Source organism: Gossypium hirsutum, chromosome A11, assembly GCF_007990345.1.
Source record: "Gossypium hirsutum isolate 1008001.06 chromosome A11, Gossypium_hirsutum_v2.1, whole genome shotgun sequence".
Classification (NCBI taxonomy): domain Eukaryota; kingdom Viridiplantae; phylum Streptophyta; class Magnoliopsida; order Malvales; family Malvaceae; genus Gossypium; species Gossypium hirsutum.
The window spans coordinates 113,492,931-113,518,793 of NC_053434.1; the positions used below are offsets into that span (position 1 = coordinate 113,492,931).

The window sequence follows — 25,863 nt, forward strand, 5'->3', positions numbered from 1 at the left end:
GATTTATAAAAATTAGATAACTTGTGAAGGCTTGACTGTATGATGTTGTTGAAATAAAACAAATTGAGGTTTCGGATTACTGTTGTTTACTCACAGTGATGTAATGCAGAAATGGAAACATAAGATAGATTCACATGTCTTGTAACATTGATATATGTTGTCTTAATAACATCAGACCATCACCACCAATCAAAGTCTTTATCATTTATTTACCATCAACCATTTCTTTTTTAACTAATGCCGGCTCTCTCATTTTGCTGTGAGAACATGGTAATAGTGACCCTAGAGTTCTTCATGGGCCGGCACGGGTTAATATAAAATTTAGATCCTTTTTTAAATTTTGATTTGATCTGAAAAATGAGTTTAAAATTTTGTTCAAATTCGACTCAGATAAAAATATTAAAATTTAAGTTCGGCTCAACTCGTCCTATTAAGTTTTTTATATTATTATTTTTATATAAAAATAAATTTAAAAAATGTAACACATCAAATACACTAAAAATATTAAAATAAATATTTTCTAACAGATGGTAGCAAAATAATGAAAAAATAGTGACAAAAGAGTAAATTTTTTTTTTTTGCAAATTCGAGTCGAATCAAACTAGGTCTAGGCCCAAAAAGCTTACCCAAAGCCTGTCTTATTTAAAAAAATGGGCCTATTTTGTCCAATTATATTTTTGGGACCTATATTTTTATCCTAGCCATCCCACTTTTCGGACGAGCCTTCAAGCTGAACCACCATAGACAAACCTACTGAGTGACCTAATATATAATAATAATTTTAACAAATGTAAAACGTAATGATAAGACACATTATGTTTTTAAAAAAAAGTATATATATTCAAATATTGATAACGATATTATTGAGAGATATAATTACAAATTTCGAAAAAGTTATTTTCTATATTATAAGATGAGAATTAAAGATAACTTCGATCCAGGATTGTGCAGAACTCGGGCGAAATCGCTTAAACTGATCGAATCGTCCCGCTTTAGATGGTTCCAATTTAACTTTGATTTCTGATATCGGTTAAATCGATGATGTTGCATTAATTTCAATTTTGAATTTCAAAATCGTTTAAATTAAAAATTAACCCACTTAACATATATCTTAAACCCAAACCCAATATCTCATAACCCATTTACCCCCAACCGGCCGTGGGCCAACCCAAAATCATAAATTAAAAAAAAGAAAAATAATTAAAAAAGAAATCTATTTACTAAATAGTACTGACCCAAAAAATGTAAAACTAAAACCCCAAAACAAAACCCCTGCTGCAGCAGTTACGTCCGTCGGCCTCTCCGCTCCTCACTCTGCCTCGTCATAGTTGCCGGTCGGCCGTCGACCTCTTCTCCTCATCTTTTTCCGTCGGTTTTCGGTCGGAGTAAGGGCCCTTTCGTTTTTGCACTGGTCAGCCAGTTAACGGACGCCTCTCTCAGTCATTCAATTCTCGGTTATAAGGTGATTTCTAGGGTTTATTTGTTCTTTCTAATCATGTTTGCTGAGATCTGTGGAGGTTTTCTTTGTGTTACAGTATTTTTAGTATGAATACATAGTGTATATTTCCCTGTTGGTATATTGATTGGTTATAACTTATAAGCAGAAACTATTGCATTCTTCTTCTCTTCATTGAGTATTTTTAGTATATTGATCGTTCATAACTTTTTTTTTTGATAATGCTGATCATCTTTTGCTATCATTATTTTATCATGTTTGAAAAAAAAAATTAAGGAAAATAATCTCGTTCGGTTGGTTGGCCGACTGAACCGTTTTTCGGTTCTCCCCCAGTCTGTTTGGTTACAGTTCCATAAAATGGGGAAGCCGGTTAAGCCAGTTTTCGGTTTTCTGCACCGAACTGGCTGATTGATCACCCCTACTGAGTCAGGACTGGGTAGCGTAGTTTAGAAGTTGAAACTAAAACCCTGGTATTCTACTACAGTGAACACTGGACATTGAGTGGGCACAGCGGAGGTTTTGACTAAATATTGAAGACATTGACATTTCAGGATGATGGTGGCAGGGACTGAGGTTCCTGTCATTGGTAGTGACTCCATAAAATGGATTGACCTCACGATTCCTTCGTCCATCAACCACATTGACAATGGTGGGTTCGCTCCTCCCACGGCGGATTCTGCCTCCGCCACTTACATTCATGGAGATGATTCTTTCTATCTCATTTGGTAAGTGTTTTCTTCTCTACATTAGTTCATTAACGTAACCTTTATGGTTTCTTTCTCTTTTGATAAATTCTTATTCATATAATTTTTGCAATCATCAGCCGAATCCATATGGCTCAATCGAATGTTCTGGAAATCTTCAAGCTCTCTCAGGAATTCCCTCACAACACTGGGCTCCGCCTTAGTTTCTCTCACCCACTCTCGGCTTTCGCTCTTGTTAGCGCCTTTCCAACCAAGTCACACTACTTGCTTTATACCGTAACTATCTCCGGGATTGCTTACTTCATTAAACTTTCCAAGGACTTGACTTCCATTTTCTCCAGGGACGAACTTATAGAGCTTGATGTGCGTGCTTATTCTAATTGTAATGAGCCAATTACTTGTATGGCAGCAAACCATGGATGCCTTTTGCTTGGGAGAAATGATGGATCTGTTACTTGCTTCCAACTTGGCTCGCTTCACCAAACTGCTCCTGGTATCTATTCTTTTTACAGCTCATTCTTATTTTGTTATGTTATGGTTGTTATCGCATGTAAAACTTTCTGACTCTTAACTTTCCCAATTTAGGTTTTGTATCTGAACTGCGTGATGATTCAGGGGTTAGCCTAGGTCGCTTGTGGGGTTTCATGTCAAGGTATCTTTTTTTCTACTTTGAGTAATATATATATATGTCCATTGTGCAAAAATGTATGTTTACTATACTTGCCTGTTTTAATGATCTATATTTGGCAAAAATTCAGTATGAATCATCAAAATGTGCTTTAAGGCTGTCTTTGAAATTTTAAATCATGGGAAAAATGTGAAGACATTGAAATGTATTAAATGTGAAAGAATTGAAAGTATAATATATGGGAGAAAACATTTTCCAATCTTGTTTGTGTGTGAAGGGAAAATGAGAGGATAAACTAATAGACTAATTAAAGGAAAAGGATTCCAGTTTTTTCTTTTAAAATACTGTTTCCGTCTTGTTTTCTTGTTCATTTTCCTTCACTTTTTTCTATCATCCTAATTAGCATTAATTTTCTTTATCAAGTGTGATTTGGCTTATGTAGTGTTCGTTTGCATGTTGTCTGAAAAGCTTAAAATTATGGTTGGACAAGATGAATAGGTCTAGTGTTTTACCGTTTACCTGCTATAGTTATAAATGGTTTACTCGCTGTACCTCCAAAAAACTTCTTCTGAATCAACTTTCGTATTGGTTCTTGTTCCATCTCATTCGTGGTGGTAGCTACTAGAGTTGTCTACTAACTTCTATACCACAAGTCTTAGGATCTTGGTGAATGCCCAAGGATTGTGTTGGAGACAGTTTTGGAGTGAGAACTTTTTCTTCTAATTGATATTCTCAGTAAGTTAATTTTCACTGGTATTAGTATTCAATATAGTGCGGATGATAGTCCTGTTAGGAATAGGTTTCTTACTAAACTCTAACCAGGAGTTAGATACATGCGAGTGTGTATAGATAAATGGATTTGACACGATTTGACCTAACCCATAATCCAACATAGCTGGAAAAGTTAAAACTTATGTTTTGAATTTTATGCTTGATTTGATTATATCTGTGTCACAATCATTGTTTTCTCTTCTAAAATAGGTCAATTTTGCTAATCTGTCATGCAGGGGGAGGGGTGTTGGGGCTGTGCAGGATTTAATAGTAAAAGAGATTCTTGGGAAAAAAGTTGTATTTGTGCTTCATCATGATGGGATTTTAAGAGCATGGGATCTTTTATCTCGCAACAAAATATTAAGTCATGCAATGACTGTGCCAACATCACTTGAAGGTGACCTCTACCACTTGACTTCACCATTCTTCTGTAACTATGTCCTAACTTTCATTATGTCCCTTTTCTAAATGTTCCTGTTTTATAGCTTCTCAAACAATAGGTTCTCCTCCTTGCAATGAGAATGGCTTTCCTTTAACCTTTGTAATAAAACATAATGCTGACTGGAAGCCTTTTGTGAGGGGGAGCAGCAGGAATATTTCTCTTGATCTATTAATTCATTGTAGTTTTCATCTATTAATTGGTGAAAACCAGTGTAGTTTCCACCATAGTGGGATCGTTTTTTGATTGTTAAACACCCTATATTTGATATTTACATGTGCCAAAAATCAGATTTATTCAGTATCATATGAAATGACCTTTGAAGAAAGAGTTCAACATTTATATGCCTTTAATGTACTCTGGTGAGAGTATGTGCTTAAAATTTTGTTGCTTGCCTTAGGTCTTATTTTTTCAATTTTCTGTTGGCAATGCCAAGTTAAACCTTCTTGATGGGTGGTTGTTTGAAAAAGGTATTTAATGGAAATAGACCATCTTAATGAAATGTTTTATTGGTGAAATCTGCTGAGTGGCAATAATTAGAAACCATACAAGCCTAAGAATAGGGGGTGCATGACCAAAGATTTTTAGTTTGTATATATATAACCTTGCCAGGCCTTGGGAGTCACTTTAGATTCCAAATTAACTAGTGGGAGAATCTTTACGATCAATTTCCTTCTCTTCCACTTGACCTATGGAATGTATTGAGCACTTCACTGTGAATAGGATATATGAAATGACATTGGGGCTCAATACTTGTGGAGGATTGTTCTAAATTTTGGTAATATAGGATTAAATTTGTTAAAATGAACTTACCTTTGTAAGTTGAAGATTTTGTCAGATTATATTTAGTTCAATTGAGTATGTAGTGCTGGTTAGCTTCTAGAAAACCAGCCAATTGAATGTAAATTAATGTAATTGTTTTACTACGTACACTGCATGAAACTACTTATCTTAAAAGCATAATAAGATCCAATAGACTGAAATTGAGGCCAAAACTGGGAAATGGGAAATGACCAAAGTAGTCATGAGCACCAAGAATAGTACTTGACTTTTAATTATTGTATGGATGACCTCTTAACCCTCAAGGGTGCTTACCCTTGGGCCTAAAGGTTTTAATTCATTAAAGAACATGTGACTTAAACCTTTAAATTTCCTAGAGTATGATTCTCTAACTATGGTATACATGTCTATTGCTATTCATCTGTTGGTCAGTGAACAATGCAAAGATTTTTTATGGTGCAATATTAATTATAATGATGTGACATTATTGGTAAAGCTAGCAAGGGTTGGGTTCCTTGATTTAGAGGATTAGTTTGACAGGTTTCTGAACCATTTCGTGCCAGTGATAAATAAATAGATGGTAACTATGCTTGAAATATTAGTTATTTTGCAACTGTGGTGGTTACAATGTTGCTAAGCTATGCGCCTAGGTGAAGCACTCTTTCAGTGTGCGTAATTAAGTGTTCTTTGGTTCCCCTAGTTTTTAATTTCTTGTGTTAGCTATCTTTGATTGTTAATAAGGACAGTTGTAGCTCTACTAATAGGAATAATAAATCAAAAGAGTTGATGCACAATGAAGGCAGAAGTAGGGAAATCTTGGAAATTTGTTTGATGACAATAGTTGTGATAGTTCTTAACCTTTGGAACAACATTAGACTATCTATTTCCGTGAGGTCTTTATTGTTTATTAACAAAACCATATCTTTCAATTTATTATTTATATTTTAATAGATGGTTTTCCTTTATTTTTTCATGCATATATTTATTATCTTTAGAAAATTGCACTGTACCTCACTTGGGTGAGTACTTTTTTGCTCATCATATCCTTGGATGGTGTAAGGCTCCTATCGCTTACTGTGCCTAATGCCTTTTATAACACTAGTCATTTGTCAAATGGAAGTGGAGACAAGCTTTAGAGTTTTAGCTTGTGCTTTATGGTTTAGAATGAGCATTGTAGTTGTTCACTAAAGTTTGAAGTTATAGCAGAGGCTACATATCATCATCAATAGTTGCGTATGCTGTAGACATAGTTGTAAATAGCATTATTTAGGAAATTTCCTTTTATATAATTGTAGTTGATATTTTAGGAACAACTAGCCTTTTAATTCTTCTAATGATCCAGATGTGTTTGATTATTGATGGTCTTCCAATGTCATCTATTGTAGCTGCATTATGGTTTTATCCTTAATAGTCATTATCTAGAAATTTTCAAAACCTTAAAATTTAAAGATATGGCTTATTTGTTTTACTCATGCATTTTTCACTTCATTTCCATTGTAGTTTATATATAGATTGGAGTTCTATTTTGCGCCTTTTGTTTGGTTATTCTTCTAAATTTAATTGGAGCTTTTGGGTTACTTGTAATTAAAAAAAATTGCCACTATCTGAAGGAATAACCAAGGTTGTTCTGAAACACGATCTCTCCAACATCCACTTCTAAAGGATGTTCTTGGCAGCCTAAAATTACACTGTGGACATTCTGTAATATTTATGAGCTTTTTCTTGTCTAAAGTACATTTCCCATGTTTTTTTGTATCTTGTAATTGCAGGAGCTACATCCACTAGGTTATGGTTGGGTGAATTTAATAGTGATTCAAGCATTTTTCCTTTGGCCATCTTGTATAAGAGTACGTTGGTATGTATTTCTGAATTAACTCTAGTTGTCCAGATTTATTTCTAAGCAAATATGCTATCGCATTTCTCTCTCCCCTACTTAATTGTTGAAGTGCACAATCACATATTTATAACTTGTTAAAGATATTAGTCACTCTTGAACCTCCTAGAAACTTAGTAAACATCTGAAAACTGATCTATGGATCTCTCTTAGCTTGTTTGAATCTCATTTTTTGAAAGACCTTTTTTCTAATTATGGCACAAATCATCATGCTTGGTTTATTCATGAAAAATTGGATTTGGAAGCAATGTTTATGGTTACTCAGTTGTGACTTTTGAGGTCACTAGGCCGCAAATAAAACTCTCTTATTTTCCACCCAAATCAATTGGCAACTAGTATGACTATGGGCCATGCGTTTACCCTCTGATTCTGGTCAGGGCTTTAGCTTTTGGTTGTAGTATGTGTATTACTGTTACAAGACACTAAATTTTCATGGATAAGGTCAAAAGTTACCACTAAATATAAGATGATAGATAAAATTTACTGCTTATATTTGAAGGATGCAATATTGTAATGTACTTTTTAGTTTTGTCCAGAAATGGTTGAAGTAAATGGGTAAAATAACATCATGATTGGAAATAAGGAATTCTTCTACCGAATATTTTATTGTTAACTTTTGGCCATTTTGAATTAAATAAAAAAGTATAGTGGTAACTGGTAAGTTTGCATTTGTTCAAAGATAGATGGTAAATGATCCTTTACCTTAACTAGAGTGGCCTTATCCTGAATATCAACCATCTAATATAAAATAAATCTTTATCAATGACCTGTCATAAGGATTCCATCCCAATCTGCATCAAGATAATCCTAAGACTAGTTTAGCTGTAATTCTCATTGATTGTATGACATCCTAAAGCTCACTTGAGAAGCCTCAAAATTCGTATTAGTGCATTCATATCATTAGTTAGTGGAGAATCAAGAAACTAACTAACTTCACTGAGTGCAAAAGAAATGTCTGTCCAAGTAACTATCTAATAGTTTAACTTCTGAACTAATTTGTGAAATTGCCTTGGATCAAATATCAACTTTATCAACTACATGTTTGTTGGATCCATTGCTTTGGATCCTTGAATTCTGTTATGCATAGTTTGTTTATTCAAAAGGTATGCTAAACGGGATTGAGCTGCCTTGATTTCCAAGAAATGTTTGAGTTGTCCCAATTCCTTTGTTTGGAGTTTACTTCGCAAGAACTACTTCAACTCTTGTATTCCAACACCCATCACCTGTTATGACAATATCATTTGCATAAACACTTGACAAAAATTTACCTGGGTACTGTTCTTTCTTAGTTCATTGAAGAACATTGAGAACCAAAAACTCACGAAGTAGGACATGCAAATGTTTTAAACTAGAAAGATGGTTGCTATGGGTCATTATAGTTCATCCTTATCATCCTAGAAAATAATAAAAAATACATGCTGCGGGACTACTGACTGCGATAAAAATACGATAGGTGATAGTTTTGAGTGAGAAGCTAATAGATGTTCAGATGATGATGGAGTGGCTGGTGATGGAGCTTGACAAAAGAAATGAAACGCAAGTGAATTATAAGATCCAACGGCAGTGAAATGATCATTTTTGGGGATTGTGGTCCATTGGTTTTCTTATAGATTAATCTAAAGGGCTAGGTACTTGTTATGGCCATTGGCTTCTTTGAGTAGGATGTTCGCCTTAAGTTAAATGGATTTTAAGAATTCTATTCCAATTAGTTTCAGATAAGTGTTAGATCTTTTGGTGGTGGTGTTGTTATTTTATTTAGTTATTTGGAATTTAGAAAAATTGATTGAGAATATTATTTGTTGTGTTCTCCTATGTATTTGCTATTGATGCATGCTCATTTGGCTTGTTCTCCAATTAAAATGTGGAAAATATTTTCCCAAAACAAATGGAGCCTAAGTTTCTAATTTTATATTGTTAATACTGTTCGCATAAAATAGTGCCAGTAACTTGTTCTACCTTTTGCTTCAATATTGATTGATTTCTTGGTTTACTTTTAAGGAAGTTAGCATGGAGGTGATTTATGTTTATAGTCTCTGCTGTTCTACGGGGGACAGGATCTCCTTGTCTGTAGACTCTTCAGTAAAAAATTTTCCTGTGGATGAGGTAACAAACTGGTTTTCCATTTGTTGCTCCAGATCTCCCTCTCTTTTTCTGTTTTTGGTAAACATTCGCTTAAAATTGACATGTTAAATACTTTTCTGGATATCTCATGTTTCAATTTTGTCAGGGGGGATGCATTGATGTCAAACTTACGTCAGACAAGATCTGGATATTAAAGGATAATGGATTGGCGTATCACCACCTTTTCAATAGTAGTAATATGTGAGATTTAACATGCCTAACCAACGAAAGCTCTTTACTATTGCATGGTTTTACCATAATTATTGTGCTGTATGATTTTGTAGCAGACCTGGTTAGACATAGTGTGGCTATAATGTGGTGAAGCATATTGAATTCTAGGATATGGTTGTTATATGTGTCCCCTACTTTCATAATTGGTGGTCTGTGTCTTTTTTTATACATTTAGCTTAAGAACTTATTGTCGTGGATAGGGATAAAATACATACAAACAATCTAGAATTGTTAATTGGGCGGGTCAGGTTGGTTTTGGGCTGGGTTAATCTAATCTAGGTCAATTTGGGTTATAAATTTTTTGGCTTATTTCAAGTACAAGTCATTTCAAGTTCAGGTTATTTTGGATTTGAGTTAGTTTCGTGTTCAGATCATTTGGGTTTGTCAATTGGTTTTTTCGAGTCTGGTGTCTTGGGTTCATGTCTTTTCGGATTACTTGTTTGGGTCATATTGGGCTCAATTTAATTGGGATTTTCAAGTCAGGTATCTTGGGTTCATGTAATTTTGGGTTACTTGTTCGGGTCATATCGGGTTCAGGTTATTTTGGGCTTGGGTCATTTTTTTTGTTTGGATTGTTTTAAGGTCTGGTGGGCAGGTTCGAGTTGTTGATTTTCTATGGTCAAATCAAGTTGTGTTGGGCTTTCGGGTTTGGGACAGAGTTGGCAAGTCTAAAACAAACACATATTGGTGCTGTAGTGATTTTGCTTAGCAATTTTATGGTTCCTAATTTTTGTCTGAAACCTTTCTTCTAGGGAAGAAGCACACTGCTATGCTTTACAAGAAGAATTTATTGCAGACCAGCTGTTTCAAAGTTCAGAACACACTTCAGATGATCTTATATCAATAATTAGTTCAATTTTGTCATCTGGAAAGGTTCTCTCATCAATGTTTCTTTCTTATACTTCTATGGATTTTTTTTTTGTATTTATGTTCTTTGACTGTCAAGTGCATAGTATTTGTCTCATTCAAAGTTTGTCCACAGCTTCTGAATCTAGGACATAGCTTCTTACTTTAGCCCCTTTTATAGTGAAAATAGAAGAAAATCAACCATGCATTTGTTCTACTTCTCCTTTCAGTTCTTTGCTGTGCATGGTGTGATTTTCATTTTTTATTTACTTGTCTTTGTACTGAATAGAAATGTTTGTGAGAGGTATGTTGCTTATTACATCCTTTCAACCTTTTGCAGGATCAGATTGTGCCATTTGTATCTTCTATTTTCTTGCGCAGGATTCTTCATCCTGGGGTTTACCATAATAAAGTTCTTCGTTCAACTTTTCTAGATTACAGCAAGCACTGGACTGATAATGAATTTCAGTCATTAACTGTGGATGGACTCAAAAAGGAGATTCTTTCACTTGTTGAACATGAGGTTTTCTTTGCTTCATTGTTTTAGTTGTTGTTCCTCTGGCAACTTTTATGTTCTTTGGATAGCTGATCTAACTTTTGACATTTTTTGTCAGAGTATGGCTGAAAGTCCTATATCTATATTTCAAGGGTGGAAAAATTTTTTTTGTCGCTATTTTCAATACTGGTGTAAAAAGAATGCTCCGTATGCATTGATTTTACAGTCCACCTCAGGTGCTGTTGGTCTAATCAGAACACATTCTGTCTCTTTGTTCCGTAGTTTGGAAAATACTGAGCTGCTTACTGATGGTATGATGGAGATCCTTGCTTTTTGTGAAATACAGTATTGAACTGGGTTTATACACCGTATCGACTTATTTTAACTGTTTAAATACATACTCTCTTGCTTTTGTATTCTGCTAGGGCTGTCAGAAGATCTTGGTGATCTTGCTAGCTTTGGATTGGATTTATTTAATGACAACTCTGATCGCGAGATTCTTTTTGAAGTTCTCAGATGTGTCGTAAACATCAGCCAACAGTTGGGAAAAACTGCTTCTTTTATCTTTTATGAATCATTTGTTGGAAGACAGAGTATCTCATCTGAAGAGATTATTCCTCGCTTGCTGAAGATTTTAGGAGCTGGATATGGTCCATCAACAAGAGCAGGCTATTTGTCTGGTCTTGGATCTGATGTTGCTTTGGAGAGGGAACAGAGAGATCATAAAAATCTAAGAAAATTCTCTGTTGACATGCTTTTATCTCTTCATGATCTTTGCAAAAAAGCTGCCTCATGGAGAAAAATCTTGGATGTCATAGAGAGTTATCTACAATTTCTTGTCCCTAAAAAATTTACACAGAATTCAGGTGCTGAAACATTATCTTGTCTCAACAATTCCATCTTGGTTCAGGCTTCCTGCCAGATTGCAAAGGTGATGTTTGAGTATGCATTGGACATCCTTCTTTTTGTAAGCTATCTGATGAGCATTGGTGGGCAGGTGAGTTATTCCTTGTGATGCTTGATTCTCTATTAATTTGTCATGAAAGAAAATAAATTGGATACATGTCCATGCTTTTCTATGTTTGTGTCAGACTTGGTCATAGTTCCATAGCGAAGGGAATTTACCAAATTATGCATCTTTTGAAGGGGAAAATCTGGTATTAGGGGAATTTTGAGTCGTGACATGGTTATATGTGATCATGTTAAAGTTTATATTGACCTATGTTGCTCAGTACTGTGTCAAATGACACGATCCTGGACATGGACATGATATGGGATCTGGGCCTGACGCAGGTAAACAATGCCACCAACTTGGTAGCTGAGGTTTGTTTGGTATTAGTTTTATTAGTGTTTTCCCAAATTGCACTTGCATTGGGCAGCCTATATGCTGGAAATCTAAAAAGAGTGAGAAAAAGATAACACAGAGAAGACTGATATTGCAAATTCAAAAAGAAAGAAGATAATAGTGGGAAGACATACAAGGAAAGAGGGGGGAGAATAAGAAGGACTAGTGGAATGAGGGGTTGCTGGAAAGTGAGAGTAAATTGCAGCTGTGGAAAGATGTTGTAGTGGATGAAAATTGCAGAACGAGAAAGGTGATGCACAAAGGGGGACAAGTTATGGAAAAAATTGTAGGGTTCTTGAAGTTAAATCTTAAGAATAGTGGCTTATGGGCCTTCGGCTATCTGGGTCCAAGATAAATGATAAAGCCTTTCTTGATACTAAATTTTGATACTCAAAATGGTCGGGTCTCTTCCATTACTTTTCCTTCCATTACTATTTAATACAACTTTTATCATCTTGTGCGTCATTCAGGTAGGACAAGGAAAAGAATAATAGTATATAGGTCAAGCCTTTCTTGATACCAAAATTTGGTGGTTTTTACTGATAGCGGTGAATAAAACTTATTAAAAAGGACATTGTATATGCTTCCTAGTTTTGACTTCAGTCAACTTTTGAGAGGACAGTAAGCACAAGCATTCGTGAGATTTGAGTACAGTATTTCTATGAAGATATCATTCTTGTTTTGAACTGTCTCCTTTCTTAACAGTTACTAGTAGATTATATATTTATATGTTAACATTGTGTACTCTTGATAGTTTAGACTCCCTTTAAGAGGAACTTACCACTAGCAAGTCTGACTTTTGGAAGCAATATACAGATTAACATGGTGCATGATGACATAACTAGAATACAAGTTGACTTGGTTCCGATGATTGAAGAAATTATTTCTGAGTGGCTTATCATTCTGGTTTTCTGCACAACACCATCAGAATCACCTCCAATTGAAGATTTCAGTTCTCAACTTTCATTGCTGCAGATTGGTAAGTTTCTTATGGTTTCTGCTTATTTGCTTTAGCTAATCGGAAACCATCACTGTTACATACTATGGTATGGAGAGAGGAATTTGTATTACTTACTGGTTGACTTGATTGGTTTCTGTTCTTGTCAATGTTTCAGATAATAAGATCAATAAAAGATCATGGAGGGAGAAACTTGGGAAATGTGATTTCACATTAGCCTCTTTACTTCTACTACATAATCAAAGTTCCTCTGGGTATGAGAGACATCTTTCTTTGGGATGCCTCCTTAATCCACATGAAATTATTACTTCAGTGCAGAAGTTTGCTAGCTGGATAGTATGGGGAAATACTGGGGAAGTTTCTTCTTCCTTCTTGAGGCGCTCAACTGAATTAGCAATTGTCCTTCTTAGGAATGGCCAATATGATGCTGTTGAGGTTTGTCATTCATTTCTCACGATTGTGACTTTTTACATTAAAATATATAGTATCTGAGAGTTTATCTAAAATTCATATCCTGCCTTGTTTTTTGGGGGGCCAAAATTTTTACCCTGTCAAAGTACCTGCTTGCTATTTTTGAGGCCAATGCAAGAAGGGAGAGGATATTCAGAAGTATTCAAGATACTAGTGGTGATTGGTGCTTACTTCAACATCTCCTTGGATGCTGTCTTGTTGCTCAAACTCAGCGTGGGTTACATGGAGTTCTGAAAGGAAGGAAAGTCAGTGAAGCTGTTAGCTGTTTCTTCAGGTAATTAGTAATTTAGTCATATCCTGGTTCTCCATTTTTCTGCTACTTCATCTTTCTGATTTTGAACCTACTTTCCTCTTAATTCCATTTTATAAATATTTTAACTTCCTATACTTTTTAACCTTGAAGTATAAACAGTTGAAATTCTATAATATTAACTTACAAGTATTTCAATATTCTTAGAATTGAAAATTTTATCAACTAAAGCAATTGATATAAATATCGCACCGTTACCCAAGGGTGATGATAAGTTATACCTTTCATCCTTTTAAATTAATTTCTATTATATTATAAGTAAATTTCTCGTATGAAAGTAATGCAGTGCAATACAAGTCTTTCTTATCTCTAAAATAAGTCCTATCATTAATGAATATTTATAATGTAAACAGGAGTTGGAGCCTGATTGGATTTGCTTTGAGTATTCAAAATTGTCTTTTACAGGCTATTCCACATTCGATAAGACTTGGTCATTTTATTTATGTCTCAACTGAGTTGGCACTGCTTTGTTCTATGCAGAGCTGCATCAGGAGAAGGAGCTTCACAGGCCTTGCAGAGTTTGTCTGATGAAGCAGGGTTGCCATATCTTGGTTTTAGTAAGTTCATCTGAAGAATATTGTTATTTCCTAGAAAAAAGCTGGACAATTTAATTTCTTGAGCAAATAGATGATTTTAAAATTTTCTGGGTCAGATGGTCATGTATCTGCTGCATGGAAGCTTCATTACTATCAATGGGTAATGCAGTTATTTGAGCAATATAACATTAGCGAGGGTGCTTGCCAATTTGCTCTTGCTGCACTGGAGCAAGTTGATGATCTTGGCCTTGGAGGTGATGGCTTTGAGAGAGATTCATCTAATGAATCCACTACTACCATCAAAGGACGTCTTTGGGCAAATGTTTTCAAGTTTACTTTAGATCTTAATCTTCTGAATGATGCATACTGTGCAATAATTTCAAATCCAGATGAAGAGAGCAAGTACATCTGCTTAAGGCGCTTTGTTATTGTTCTTTATGAATGTGGAGCAATAAAGGTTCTTTTATATCCCACTTTTTGTTTGTTCCAGTTATTCTGCCTCGGTTCAGTGTCATGCATATTTTGTCATGGCTTGCATGTGGTTACTTACAAGTTCAAGTAAAGCACAATGCTTGATGAGTAGTTTCGATGCCATTGACAGCATCCTAAGAACAAAAATCATAAAAGAATTTAGTAAAGCAAGAATTGACATTTCTTTTTGTTTGAAAATAAAGGTGTTGAAGCAAAATAGAAATTAAGGAAAGGATTCATGATAGTTATCAGCTGTAAAGGACGTAAATTTCTGTAGGGAATTGCAACTTTCCTTCTTGGTGTTTTTACCATTTTGCTTGCTCTGCATCACAGATCGGCGTCTTCATTTACCGTACTTATTCTTGCAGTGCTTGCTGTATTATTTATTTTGGTCATTTATAGTCTGTGCCTGTGGGTAATAAATCGGTTGACATGTTACTTATTGGGAACTTGTTCTCCTTTCTCGTAGCAGATACTCTGCAATGGTCAATTGCCCTTAATTGGTTTAGCAGACAAGGTTGAGCGAGAACTTGCATGGAAGGTATGAATACTTTCTAGGAGATGTGATCTTTATGGCTGCTTCTTGATTTTATTTTCTTGCAGACTGATCTCTTAGGCATCCTTTTATGCTGTAATTTGTAGGCGGAGCGTACGGATATCTTGGCAAAGCCAAATCCATACAAATTGCTTTATGCATTTGAAATTCACAGGCATAATTGGCGAAAGGCAGCTAGTTACATGTATCTATATTCTGCTCGATTACGAACTGATACAGTTCAGAAAGATCAGCAGCATATGTCAATTACACTGCAGGAGAGGCTGAATGCACTCTCTGCTGCTGTTAATGCCCTGCAGCTTGTCCATCCTGCTTATGTTTGGATTGATCCCCTGCCTGAGGGATATTCTCTTCGGAATGAGCATTACCCACATAAAAAGGCTAAAACAACAGTGAAAGAACAGTGTAATTATTACATCTACAAAGAGCTTTATTATTCTGTGATATTACAGTGTAATTATTACATCTACAAAGAGCTTTATTATTCTGTGATATTCTCATTTTGTTGTCATCAGAAGAAGCATGCTTTTAATCTTATCATTGTAGGAAAAATGAACCTATTCGATAGTTTGATTATGTCTATGTATGTGCTCAGTTCTCCAATCAGTTTCAAATCTGTGCATGACCTTATTCAGTGTTGTCAAGGCGTGTGCCTTGTGCCTTAGTATTATTCAACAAAATTGCCTCAGACACTTCCAAGCGAGGCCCTTTTGATTAGGCACATGGGTGTGTGCCTTGGTGTGCTTTTTTGTATCGCGCTAGGCATAAAAAATTCCCACCTGATTGAATTTCCCTTTAATTTCTTTTATTTTTCATATTTCTCATTTCATATAACTTTAGTAGTATGAAAGGGATCATGTCAAACCATGTACTTCTCCATATTTGAGCATTCAGCAACAGACATTGACTATGAGGAAATCATGCCTATTTATCAATAAAACATTGCATGTTCTGTAGATAAAACTAGAGCATACTTTAGAGTTCACTATATATTTTAAGCTTTATATATTATACGCTTCACTTCAGTCAGGCTAGTGCTTTTTTTGCGCCTAGCACCTGGAGTGCGCTTTGTGGTCTTGACAATGCTGACCTTATTAATATCTCCTTCTTTCTGCTGCAGCTGTTAATGATGTACAATCTCAGAGGCTGCAATTTTGCATTGATATTGAGAAACTTGAATATGAGATTGTACTAACATCAGCAGAATATCAGCTTTCACTGGCAAATGTAAAGTGGACATATTCTGGTAATTTTCTTTCAACCTTTTCTTTTTCTGAGGGTACTTCATTTACTAATGCTTGTGACGTTTAATTATCATTTTATGGTTGTTGTCGACTACCAACTCTGTAAATAATCAAGATATAGGTGTAAATAAGTAAGATTGCACTCCAGCGAGAGCTGTTCATTGGCTTGGCCGGGTTTGGTTTTGCTTTAAACATGATATTAACACACTTTATGCTTACTCAAGCCAAGTTTAAAATTTTGCCCAAGCTTTTCTATATTTGTAGATGGCTAACCCAAGCTCATTTTAGCCTGTTCATACTTTTTTAAATCTTTTTTGAAAAAAAATTATATTATTTTTAATTTATCATTTAATAATTTTATATATTTTTTCATTTATTAAAAATTTATATATAGGCAACTTAACCTTTTTTTAATATTTACATCATAGTATTATATATTATTATAGATTTAATTTTATGTGTTATATTAGAAAAAATGGGTAGGGTCGGGCTTAGGCCTTGAATGTTTGAGCTTGAACTTGGCTCATTTTTTAAATGGGCCTAGTTTTCTTGCCCAATCCCATTTTTCAGTCCTAATATTTTTGCCCTGATCCTCCCAAATTTTGAGCAGGTTTTCGGGTTTGGACGGGTAGCCTGGCCCAGCCCTTGAATAGGTTTAACTCCAACCAATTCAACCAAACAAGAGAATTTGACATAACCTGTAATTTCCTAAGTAATCTAAATAGGGGTAATCGTATTACCAAAGTTAATCAAACAATATCCAAATGAAATGCTCCCTTAGGGTTTGTTTCGAGTGCCAAGATTGTTAGTTCTTGGAGTCTTAAGTATTTCCTTTGAAGTCCTATTTGGAATACTTAGAATAGTTCTTTAGGATTAGGGTTGATAGTAGCCTAGATAGTTATCCATGTACACTTTCTTTTGTGGACAGATTATGACGAGAATTCTTAGTATTGTTGCTGTTTTTACGTGTGATGCAATCAATCTTAGGTTTGATTTCCTAAGGAACCCTCAATGTGAGGCGGAGGTTTTCTTTCTTCTTAGTTATGGTCAAGCAATCAAGCAGTCAAGCAACTCTAATCTTGGAACTAAGAAATGTTGTGTTAAGAAATGTTGTGTTTCTTTATGTAATTTTACCAATCTTCTTAATTATTTTAGATTGTTATATTTTACCCTTGCCCTCCAATCACTCTTGTATTCTGAAGTGGCACAGTCAAAACAGAAATCTAATCAGACTCTATTTTTTTTTAGTGTCTTATTTAGGGTGCCTTTCCTGAATAAGACATTCAAAGCTGAATAGTTTATGCTTTTGATGCTATCCTAGTTTCAGTATACAAACTATTAAGGGCAAACAAGTTGTTTTCCATTTTCATTTGACTCGGTTTCAGAAAATTAGTCTTTCATGTTCAGAATTCATGGGCTAAATTGCTTGAGTAAATTATTCTTCCAGGTTGGAATATCTCATGAGCTACTTTATTTTTTCTTTTCATTTTAAAAGAAAAATAAATTTTCTACTTTTAGCTGTTGATTTATTAGTTTTGTACATTTTTTAAGTCATTTATTTTTTGGGTTCTTTTTCTCACTTTTTTGGAGTAACATGAGTAAAGGAAAAGAAGGGTTCGTTTCTTTCCTAGTTTTAAATGAATAAGAAAAAGGAAATTGGTAGGATTATCAAAATCAATTGTTCGGTTATGGAGTGGAAAGGAAAGGAAAGAAAGGAGATTGAGAAAATTTTCTAGTTATACCTTCTTAGCAAAATAATAATGTAAACGATAGATATATTTGGTACACAGTATGATGTGTAGTTCTTAATATATTAGAAAGCTAAAATATTTTTATCTCAAAAAATAAAATCCAAATGTAACATTTACTTTGCTGGCAGCATTTTAAGTAATAAATGCAATATACATATTTCATGAAGGTATAAGAGAAAAATTTTATAACATGTCCCGTTGTCTATACATGTCCCACTATGTCATCACATTTCCTCCTTTTCCCACATCAACCCAGCAAAACCATTTTCATTTCCATCCCTTATACATGGACTTGAAGCTTCTATGTGCTTTTTCCTTTTACACGTTGAGAACCCCCTTACGTGCACTATGTGATGGCCCATGTATTTTTATTTTACTTATAACTTTTGGTTCTTATATTGTAAGTTTCAATCAGGAACACAATTCAACTTTAGACACAAAAAGGTTCTTGTTGCCATGAAAGCAAGAATTTCAGTATATAATAACCTTTTCTCTTTTCCTTCCCTCACCTTCCCTCTGGCTTTTGATGGGAAATGGCAGGACTCTTCCTTTTCCTTCCTTTTATTGATTTCCGAGCAAGGGAAAGGGTTCACTCTTTTCTTTCCCTCCCTTCCCCCCAATCTGAACAACTCCAAAACTTGTGGCTTAGTAGTTTTAGGCTTATGTAAATGTTGTGACATGCTTCACCTTATGGCTTTTTCCCTTTTAAAGGTTTAATAAATGTACTCAAATGGGTGGTTTGTATATCTGTTGTTTCTGTTATGGATGTGACATATTTCTGTAAAGATGTGCGGGTAAAATGAGAGGTTCAGGTGCTTAGTATTCTGAGAGGTTCTCTGTTTGTGGAATTGTTTGATTTCTTTGGGGTAGTCTTTGAAAGATAAAAGAGCCATGAAAGTCAGTTCGGTTGTTTGGACACTAGCTTGAGGTACAACATTTTGTACATCATTTTAAAGCAGAGCAAGTTATTGCTGGTCTAAGAACATTTGCACTAGTGGCCAGTATTTAAATTTTCGTCTTATAGCTTGAAAGGTTCTAGTTTCTCTGCATTTAAATTGGCTTGCATGATTCGGGGTACGCCGTATAATTGTTGCTTTTCTACATGCTTGGAAAGGCACTTTTGAAGAAAAGGAGTTCTTGGATGATCTAGCTTAGTATAGTTTGTAGAGAACGGCCTGGTAAGGTATGAACGGATAAGGCTGCTATTATTGTTTTAATATTTTTATGCAAATTGAGAAGTTCATTATATATTTTCCTCCGTTAATTTGGGTTTTGAGATGGTTTTGTTTTCTCGTTCTTATTTCAATTTTAGGTGTATGCTCTTGTATACAGATGGTGTGCTACGCTTATGATATTAATAAACGGTTTTTGTTTGAAAGAAAAGTGAAAAAACTGGATTCTCCATCTCAATGTTTTGTTGAGTGGACCTTTTATTATGCACTTTTAATAGTCACTTATTTTTGGATGATTTCTTAAACTTTTAATTTCTTTCCAGGAATCGGAAGAGCCCCATCAGATCTGGTTGAGCTTCTAGTCCTAACTAATTTATATGACACGGCCTTCAGCGTTATTTTAAAATTCTGGAAGGATTCCGATCTGAAGAGGTGGAAATATTTACCCTTCTGCTGCTTCATTGTTTCTCGTGGTGGTAATATGTGCTTCTGGTATGTCTGTTGACCTTTACTTTGTGGTTCTTTTTGGTCAGGGAACTGGAAAAGATCTTCTCTGCTATTGCATTGAAGTGCTGCCCTAGTACTGTTAGCTCATCTCGGACTAGGTAAAATCAGTTGTCCTTTCCACTTAATATGTTTCACATTTTCCTTCTTTTGATTTGCCTATGAAGCAATTAATATTCATTACATAATGTGGCTTTACCTTTTTGATTGAATTTAGATCGCAGAGTCTATTATTGACTTCATCCAATGATGAAGTGGTTGTTCACGGTTCACCTGGTATGGAGCTCACCAGTGAACAAACTAAGGCGAATTGTCACTGGGAAACTCTTGAGCACTATCTTGTTCGTATCTTCTGCCTGCTTCTAAATTGTTTATCTTGTCTAGTTCTGAAATTTGTCTTATTTTGCTTGTTTCTTTTGCTACTTGCTTTTTGTCACCTTAATAAAATATTGCTAAAAGGCAATTGCATATATTAAAAAGTAAAACCATACTAAAAGAAATGAATAAAATACAATCCCAATCTAACATGATTATTCTATATAATCATGCTTTTTGTTCAAAAAGTACAGATTTAGTTTTTAGTTATTCAAACACATTAATTGTTTTTTATCGCAATGCACTTCTTGATTTTTTCCGTTGAATACAAGCAAATCATACTTAGTTTCAATTAAAGATAATATGAAAGAAAGGAAAATTGGCATCATGGTTTTCAGATTGGAGGCCTAACATCAGACATTATGGTTTAACCCAGGATAAAAATGATGCTAAAAGCGATGCTGGTTTCTCATGTAACAATTCTTCTAAATTGTTTTTCTTTTTAGTGCGTGTGCATGTGCTAGAGGTTGAGGTTGGTTATCAGTAGTCCTAGCGACTTTTGACATGACACACAAATGACATTTAAATGTGTATGGGTTTTATGTATTCGTGTTTCATGTCATAATTGGTGTCGACACGCAAATGGTCACAACTAATTTCCTTTTCTTGGGGTAAGATTCCTGAGTAATTTTGAATTGTGATAAGGTTTAAAGATGTGGAGTAGTAATTACTTGTGTCTGGTTTTCTGAACTGACCATTGAAAGAATAAAGAACTCAAAAGCAACCTTAAAATTTTATCCTTGTTGCCCTTTCTGTTTTCCTTTTCTTAGCCTCTTTTTCCATCTAACACATCTGAGATGTCTACGCATTGCAGGAGAAGTACAAAAACTTTCATTCTAGATTGCCAGTAATAGTTGCTGAAACGCTTCTTCGTACTGATCCTCATATTGAATTGCCTTTATGGCTGGTTAAAATGTTCAAGGTAATACTTCTACACAGAAGATGAATCTTCAAAATCAGTTGCTCTCTTGATACAAGAAGCTGTGAATGGTGGAAGTTGCATGTTGCTAGTTTTGTATAGTGGTCTCTGCTATGGTTCTTTGACTCTCAGTATTCATCTATTTTCTTGTCAAGAAAAAATATCATTTCTAAGATGCGAGATAGTATGATATGATATTCAGGCGAAAACCGTATGCATGGCCTATATTGGGTCTATTAAGATAACACAATAATACACAGGTTGAAAAGGAAAGAAAAAGGACAAGGCTGTAAGTTGATATATAATTGCTTCACATGAAAGTTCATCAAACTAGTAAATTCATTCTTGTGAAAGCCATATCCAAGCAACCAAATATTCCTGGAATAATCGTTTTCTATTTGTTTTCCTTGAGATTGTATAAATGGTCTGGTAGGAGAAATACAAAAGACCAAGTAGGGAAAAAAAGGAATGAAAAGAAAAATCCCCAAAATGAGTTTGAAAGTTTACTGTCAGCAACCATTTGTACCAGTTGACTTCAAGATAACTTTCTTTAAATGAGTGTAGTTGATCTGCCTACAAACTGTTTTTAATATTGTCTGGATTAATGTTTGCTTATTCTTAAACTTTTGCTTATCGCATTCTGTCGGGTTTGATTAGGAAAATCAGAGGGAAAGGCCTTGGGGAATGACTGGTCCAGAGCCAAGTTCAGCATCCTTGTTTCGACTATATGTTGATTATGGTCGATATACAGAAGCAACAAATCTGTTTCTTGAGTATGTAGAAGCGTTTGCATCAACAGTAAGTCTGTTTTCCTTGATGCGCTTTTGTATATTGTGACTCTCCTAATGTCAGAAACATCCATGATATTTCAATCCATGTTTTACTTAGATATCTGACATTGCCCATTGTAGTCAAAAGTCACTGGAGTTGCAAGATGCATCTTCAAATCATCTTACAAAATTAGATCAAGACTCTCTGGTTGGAAAAAGATACAGGGAAGAGGATGAATCAATTGTGGATGCCTTTCTTTATTTGATGGTTAATAAATTGAAAGGAGGCAGCTATTTGTAACTGATATTTTATCAAACATAGTCATAATGAGTGGGAATGACAGAAGGCCATATATGGGCAAGGAAATTGCACCCCTTTCCTCCCATTACTACCTTGGTCAGTACGTTAGGAATGGTGACCTTGTGTGCTCAATATCCTCCCCCCTTTTTGTCAATAATAATAAAAATCCTCACCCTATTGGGATGGGGAGGTGGGTTCCTTGTTCGGTAATAGTCAACTGACATTCCTGCTAGTCAACCATGTTCTTTGCAGCTTTAGCTTCTACTTGTTTCCTAGTAAAAACAAGGAGTGGAAGATATCTGCCTTTAGGTGCAACCATGGAAAAACTTCTATTTGTTTTTTATCATACAATTTTAGTTTTATTTTAGGGGGCAGGATATTAAAGTTTTGCATTTTTTGTAACTTAGTATATTCATGCAAGTTAATCAAGTTTAGATCATGCGAAGAGTTACTAGGACATCTTGTTGATTTTCTGACTACAGGATTGTGTGTGTGTGTGTGTGTGTGTTTACTATAGAGTATCTACAATTATCATCCCTTTAAATTATATAAGTGATGGCTAGAGTTGTAACTGACCCGAGCTTAGTTCAAATAGAGAAAAGCTCAAGTTCGATTCAGAAGACACAATTTTTCCTTTTTTGGAAGTCAAGGAAGGGGAATGTCTGGCATTTTCAGAGAACCTTTAGTCCTACTTTGAAATAGTTCTTCCCTTTCCTGTGAACATATTTATTTCACAGGCAATATGCATTACTGAATTGTTGCTTCTTTGTTTTTCGACAATTGCTATTAGCGGGTTCACATGTCCTCACATGCTTTCTTTCTGCTTTTGATCCTGATTTTTTTTTCTATTATCACGTATAATATATTCACTCTTCATTCTTACTTTCCAGTTTTAATGTCCATCAGGGCAAATTTGTTCCTAAAATTCTATTTTAATAGTGTATTTTCTAAATTGTATTAATTTTATACCATTTCTCTATTCTACGAAGACTTTGCAACTAAATATTGATTATGTTGTCTGATGGGAAAGAGCACTTAAAGAACATGAATCACAGAAGTCTTCTGAATCTGGTTGTTACCATGTTAGTTGATTCTACATCCGACTCCTAATGTCACATTGGAGATTTACCAAAAAACATTATGGAGCCCAAATGAAAAGTCAAATCACTAGGATTTTTTCCCAAATTATTGAACCACATTTTATGCTTTATGTATGGTTCTCTAAATACGAACCTGTTCATTTGTCTGTTACCAGTGAAAGTTGTACACTGCTGGTTTTGCTGATTGGTGTTCCTGTTAAATTTTTTTTCAGAGACCGCTAGACATAATTAATCGCAAAAGATCATCTGCAGTATGGTTCCCATATAACACAGTAGAGCGGCTTTGGTGCCAACTAGAGGGGTTGATCAAATCAGGGCACATGGTTGACCAATCTGATAAGCTCAAAAGGCTACTGTATAAATCTTTACTAAATCATCTAAAGCAGGTAAGTTCTATTGAAGGCCGGTGGCTGTTTTGGATTATATTTGTTTTTGGCTTTTCACTGCTGACCATTTGGCACAATTTCACTTGTTTTCAGCTCAAGGTGGATTCAATTGATGCAGTTTCTTCCGCAGGCTAAAGAAATTTTCATCACATCTAAGGTAACATTTCGAATCATCATGCAGAATCCTTGAAAAACTCTGGCTCGGTTAAGGTTCTGATTGCAGCCCATAAACTCGTTGCTGTAAAGAAAAATTACCAAAATTTTCCATGTTTTGTGTTTACCTTTCACAATTAGGTTCATGTTTAGTGAAAACCAACTGATACAATCTAGCGCCAAGCTTTTTTTTAAAGAAAATCCAGTATTGAACAGACAAGTAAGAAATTTGTATGCACTAAAAAGTGTGACAATTGTAATCTTAAGACAGTGACTTAAGCCTCCTATCGTTTAGCAATTTTTATTTGTTGTAAACTTGTAAGCCCGTTTAAAAAATTATATATTTGTGGTGTTCATGTATCTTTTCTTATATGTATTCGTTTTTCCATACCTTATGTATCCTATTCATTTTTTCATTTTCGAATTATTGTGGTAGGCTGTGGAAATTTTGATTTGAGTTTTTTTACTTTACTGGTACTGTAAAAGATGATAATCCTCTCTTTAAAAGATGTTTTACAAAAAAAATTACAAATCAACTATAATTAAAACAAGGGAAAAGTGCAACAGCAATAATTAAACTTTGATTAAAATAACATTTCACTCACTAACAAATTCGAAAATTACCAAATCAGTCACTTGAAGTTATTTTTCGTTATCGTTAGGGTGTCACATGTATTTGATGTCTATTTAATGTGTACTTAGTTTCTTCTCAAGTTTTAATAGGGAGACGATTGAAATTTTTAATGAATCATTGGAGAGGGATTGGAAATATTCGAAATGGGGAAACTAATGCGCAAATTTTCAACATTGTCAGAATGGTTAATAGAAGAACCAATTATAGGTGTTCCATCGATTGTAATAGATAAATTTATTTTAAATTTGAATTATTTTTGGGTTTAAGAGCATGGTTCGAATTTGTTATAGGGTTTAATAATATTTCTAGTTTGGGTTTATAGTTTTTTGAATTTGTTAGTGCAAATATGTTGTATTTGCTTGGGTCTAGCATGGGGTTATGCTTTTATGCTATTAATTGTTTAAATTTTTGAGAATTGTCACGAATTTATGTTTTTTTCGGTGTAAGCTATTGAAATTGGAATTTGTTTAAAAAATTGTTTAGGGTTGTAAACTATTTGAATTTAATGGAAGTGAAACATGTTGTCTTGATATCATTTCTTTTGATGTGATGAAATAAGTTATGAATGCATGCAAAATTTAGATAGTGCACTGTGTATGTTTATATTGTATAAGTTGCAGATGTGTTGCTTGGTTATTATCTGCCATGTGCATGACAGAATTGAATATGTTTGTATTAAATTATCTGACATGTAATCTAGGTTGTGGATGCTTGCCAAATATTAGATAGTGATTAAATATTATTTGTCGTGTATGAAAAAGCCAAAGATCTCATTGCATTTATTGTGACTTTTGATATTAAATTTGTTTGACGGGTTTAGTTGATGATGAATTTAATGAGAGTGAGAGTGAAGAAGAACCAAGTGATTTTGATAGATTTGATAGTGCAATAGGTGATAATGTGTTTAATAATGTTGGAATGAATGTATGTGGTAGGGGTAGCATTAATTTAGATGGCTTAAACATGGATAATTTATAATTAGGGGAACGGTCTGATAATGATAAATCTGAAACATTAAATAATGCACATGAATCTAACTCAATGACAAAAACTTGGCATGAGTTCAACATAGAAACTGACATGAATAATTCAAAACTTGTAATTTAATTGTTATTTCCCAACAAAGATTGTCTAAAAAAAGTTGCTAGACAGTATGGTAAGGCGAATAATCACCTTGTAAAGTTCATGTAAATATGAGCCTCTAGAAAGTTTAACGATTGATTTGTCACTTTTAAAAGTTTAGCAACTAACATGTTATTTTAATCAAAGTTTATTGACTATTGATATATTTTTCCCTTAAAATAAACTCAATATAAAGTACGAGTTCAAAACTAGAATATATCTAAATTTAGATCGAAATAAATTTAAATAAAACTTATTCATACTAAAAAAACTAAACATAATAATTTGAAAGAAAAATTAAAAAAAGTTTACTAATAATAGAACTTTGAATCACTAAGTTCTTAAAATTTCAGTCTTACTAACACAATCAAGTGATCATTAGCTGCATAAATAAAGAGATAACAGACTTATATATATAT

General features: G+C 34.3%; 1 protein-coding gene across 7 annotated transcripts; it reads left to right on the top strand.

Annotated features, from left to right (window-relative positions):
* Positions 1-1,215: 1,215 nt before the first annotated feature.
* Positions 1,216-24,048, top strand: LOC107886374 (nuclear pore complex protein NUP160). Of its 7 annotated transcripts, none has more exons than XM_041079935.1 (27): positions 1,216-1,462; positions 1,941-2,181; positions 2,280-2,653; positions 2,746-2,812; positions 3,796-3,956; positions 6,548-6,633; positions 8,671-8,775; positions 8,900-8,994; positions 9,777-9,897; positions 10,211-10,393; positions 10,485-10,677; positions 10,792-11,363; positions 12,528-12,690; positions 12,827-13,104; positions 13,227-13,414; positions 13,931-14,007; positions 14,103-14,443; positions 14,927-14,998; positions 15,100-15,466; positions 16,134-16,259; positions 19,504-19,612; positions 19,714-19,785; positions 19,902-20,025; positions 20,874-20,981; positions 21,636-21,776; positions 23,362-23,535; positions 23,629-24,048. In XM_041079935.1, exons 2-27 carry the CDS (start codon positions 2,009-2,011, stop codon positions 23,668-23,670), a joined length of 4,512 nt encoding a protein of 1,503 aa, XP_040935869.1. In that variant the 5' UTR covers positions 1,216-1,462; positions 1,941-2,008; the 3' UTR covers positions 23,671-24,048. The 7 variants fall into 7 exon arrangements, with proteins under 7 accessions (XP_040935869.1, XP_040935871.1, XP_040935870.1 ...); XM_041079937.1 differs by having other exon boundaries at positions 1,232-1,462; positions 15,100-15,418; XM_041079936.1 differs by having other exon boundaries at positions 1,232-1,462; positions 14,930-14,998.
* The last annotated feature ends 1,815 nt before the right edge of the window (positions 24,049-25,863 follow it).